General features: G+C 26.1%; 1 protein-coding gene across 2 annotated transcripts; it reads right to left on the bottom strand.

Moving 5' to 3' along the window:
* LOC107458472 (uncharacterized) lies at positions 1-1,970 on the bottom strand. 2 transcript variants are annotated; one of them, XM_052251441.1, is made up of 3 exons: positions 1,567-1,970; positions 237-438; positions 1-154 (listed from the first exon to the last, which is right to left on the bottom strand). In XM_052251441.1, the coding sequence occupies exons 1-3, from the start codon at positions 1,726-1,728 to the stop codon at positions 63-65; spliced, it is 456 nt and encodes a 151-aa protein (XP_052107401.1). In that variant the 5' UTR covers positions 1,729-1,970; the 3' UTR covers positions 1-62. The 2 variants fall into 2 exon arrangements, with proteins under 2 accessions (XP_052107401.1, XP_015932162.1); XM_016076676.3 differs by having other exon boundaries at positions 249-438.
* Positions 1,971-2,769: the final 799 nt, after the last annotated feature.

Genomic DNA, 2,769 nt, shown 5'->3' with positions numbered 1-2,769 from the left:
GTAGATGGCCCGCCATCCTAGAGACCAAAAATAGCTCCCCTTGTTGAAAATCTTGGTGACATTTAACATCCCAAGTCTGAGGCTCCGTGTCGGCGTCGGCGACGGCACTTTCTTGTAGGGTACGTTAATGAGGATGCTTGCTTGGTTATAGTACCTTATTGATTGAACATTGAACATGAATGAGAGCAAGAAGCACAATAACATGGCGAAGAACTTCAAAGACAAAATGTAATCACTTATTCTATCACCATAGGCCTTGGAGACAAGGCTCTTGGTTTCTCCTTTGTGGTAGTAGCCACCATAGTTGCCGCCACCGCTGCCAACCATTAATATGGCTAAGAGGGAAGAAAGCGATATGGCGGCGGTGGCCAAAAGGGTTGAAGCCATTATGTTGTTCCTCAAGGATTGCACTGCCAGAACCCCATGCCTTGGTATATCCTGATAATTTAAAGGTGGAAATTTAGGTAATTCACTTCATATGAAATTAATAGATGAGAGTTATTAAATGACAATTTAATTAAATTTATTAAATTATTTAACGATTTTTAACTATTAATTTCGTATAAAATTAACTGAATTTTCATCTAATTTAAATATTTACTCTTCACACCAATATTAATTACATAAATAAAATTTTTAAAAATTAATTAATTGTTAGAATTTTTTTCCAAAAATAAGTACTGGTGAAACTGAATAAAACTTACCGTAAGACTATATTACAGCCAAACAACAACAAAAAAAAATCTCAACAAAACTAAACAACTAGAAAAAAACATATTTTTTTAGAAGAAATCTCACAAACGGTAATTAATTAAACAAGAAAAAGCTTTACAAGAAAAAAATGATACTCATCAAATTTGAGAAAACTGAGAAGCAGCTAAGTCACAATCTCATCAGCAAATTCTGTATCCTTTCACTCAAAAGATTAAATTAACCATTATTGTGGCAAATACATATAATTAGCTATATTACTGCATTGAATATATATCAGCTCAAAACTTTTTAATACTCCTTCGCTTGTAAATAAAATTTTTCTCGTACATAAAATAATTTACAATTTAATACTACACTTTTTTCTTTTATAAAGTTACATCAGTGTTAAGGAAACATTTTTTAAATAAATTAATACCACAAACATTTAATTTTATTATAAATGAAATCGGCCAGATATTTTTAAATTTTAAGAAAATACAAATTAGATAGGTAATAGCTACTAGTTGTTCTACTGAAGTAGATGCTTCTTGAGGCTAAAAAATTTAAATAAAAAATTTAGATATAAAAGTAGGATGAGTAATATATTTTAATATTGTAATTTTTAGTATTTTTTTAAATTATGGAAGGTACACAAATATTCGATTTGTGTTTAAAATATTTTAAAAATTTTTGTATCTAGATGACCTTTTAAGTATTATAATAAATTTAAAAATTAGTTATTTTTATTTATTTAATAATATATTAGATATATGTACTTAACTTATATTTTTGTGTAGTTAGAATTATCTTTACTTAAATCTTTTAATGTAAAAAAAAAAAATTGTCAAGACAACCACATAATTAAGTACCTACCTCCATCATAGTTTCAACCCAGAGACGTCTACTGATTTCATTGACAGCAATAGTAGTTTTGGTGGGGTGCTTCAGAACTCTACGAAGAAGCCAGAAATGGTATATTACCATTACAAGAAGACCACTTGGGACTAGTATGAGATCAATGACCCCCTTTTCCATTCAAAACCAAACAAGGATTCTGGGATCAATCTGGTTTCTGAATGAGAAAAAAAAGATGGCCTATTATGTGTTTGTTGAAAGAGTAGTAGAAGATGATTTATTGATTTATATGCATGTCTCTTTGTGTGTGTGAATTTTTTTTTTCTTTTTTGCGTTATTGGCATCCGTGAGTGAAATGAATCTTTAAAAGCATTGCATGTTAATTATTTAGATATTTAGTCCCTTCAAACATTTTTCTTACAATTTTTCCACATTTAAAAAACAAATTCATTAAGGGAACACGTTACGTTATATCCTATGTTTTTGGATGCATTAATATTCACTGTCCCTGTTTTTTGAGAGCAGAACAAGTTGAATATCATACTATATATATACATTAAAATTAGTTATTAAAATTAACAAAATATAAAATATATGTTAAGAATTTAGACAATAATTAGAGTAGCGCACAAGAGCTAGCTAGAATTCGACACATAAAAAATGGATGTAATTCGGCTTAAAGCCTATGTTTACAGATAAAGATGATAAACAAATATTTTATTATAAAATAGAATAGTATGACTAAATATCCTTTAAATATAATCTTTTATTCAGCTTTTTATTAGAATAATTTAAAAAAATTAAAACAAACATATTTAAATAAATTTAGTATTTTTTTTAAATTAAATACACATTCAAAATACAAACTAAATAAAATAAAAATTTAAAATTTAAAATTTCTGTTTCAGTTTTAACATTTTTAATTATTAACAGATTATCATTTAAATATACATCCAAAAATTAAATTCAGTAAAATCAAAGATTTTAATTTTAAAATCTAAAATGTAAATCTTAATAAGGGTTTTAATTATTAACCCACACATATGAAACCACTACAAGAGATCATATTTTGAACTAATATGTTAGATATAATTTTATTGAATAAGATCTAAAAAATTTAGTTTAATTATTTATTTTAATAATTTTAAAAATGTTAATAAAAAATAAGAAATATTAGATACATTTTTATCGAATAAGATATAAAAAAATTAATTTTATTTT

Source organism: Arachis duranensis, chromosome 7 (genome assembly GCF_000817695.3).
Source record: "Arachis duranensis cultivar V14167 chromosome 7, aradu.V14167.gnm2.J7QH, whole genome shotgun sequence".
Taxonomy (NCBI): domain Eukaryota; kingdom Viridiplantae; phylum Streptophyta; class Magnoliopsida; order Fabales; family Fabaceae; genus Arachis; species Arachis duranensis.
This window is presented reverse-complemented; position numbering and strand designations above follow the sequence as displayed.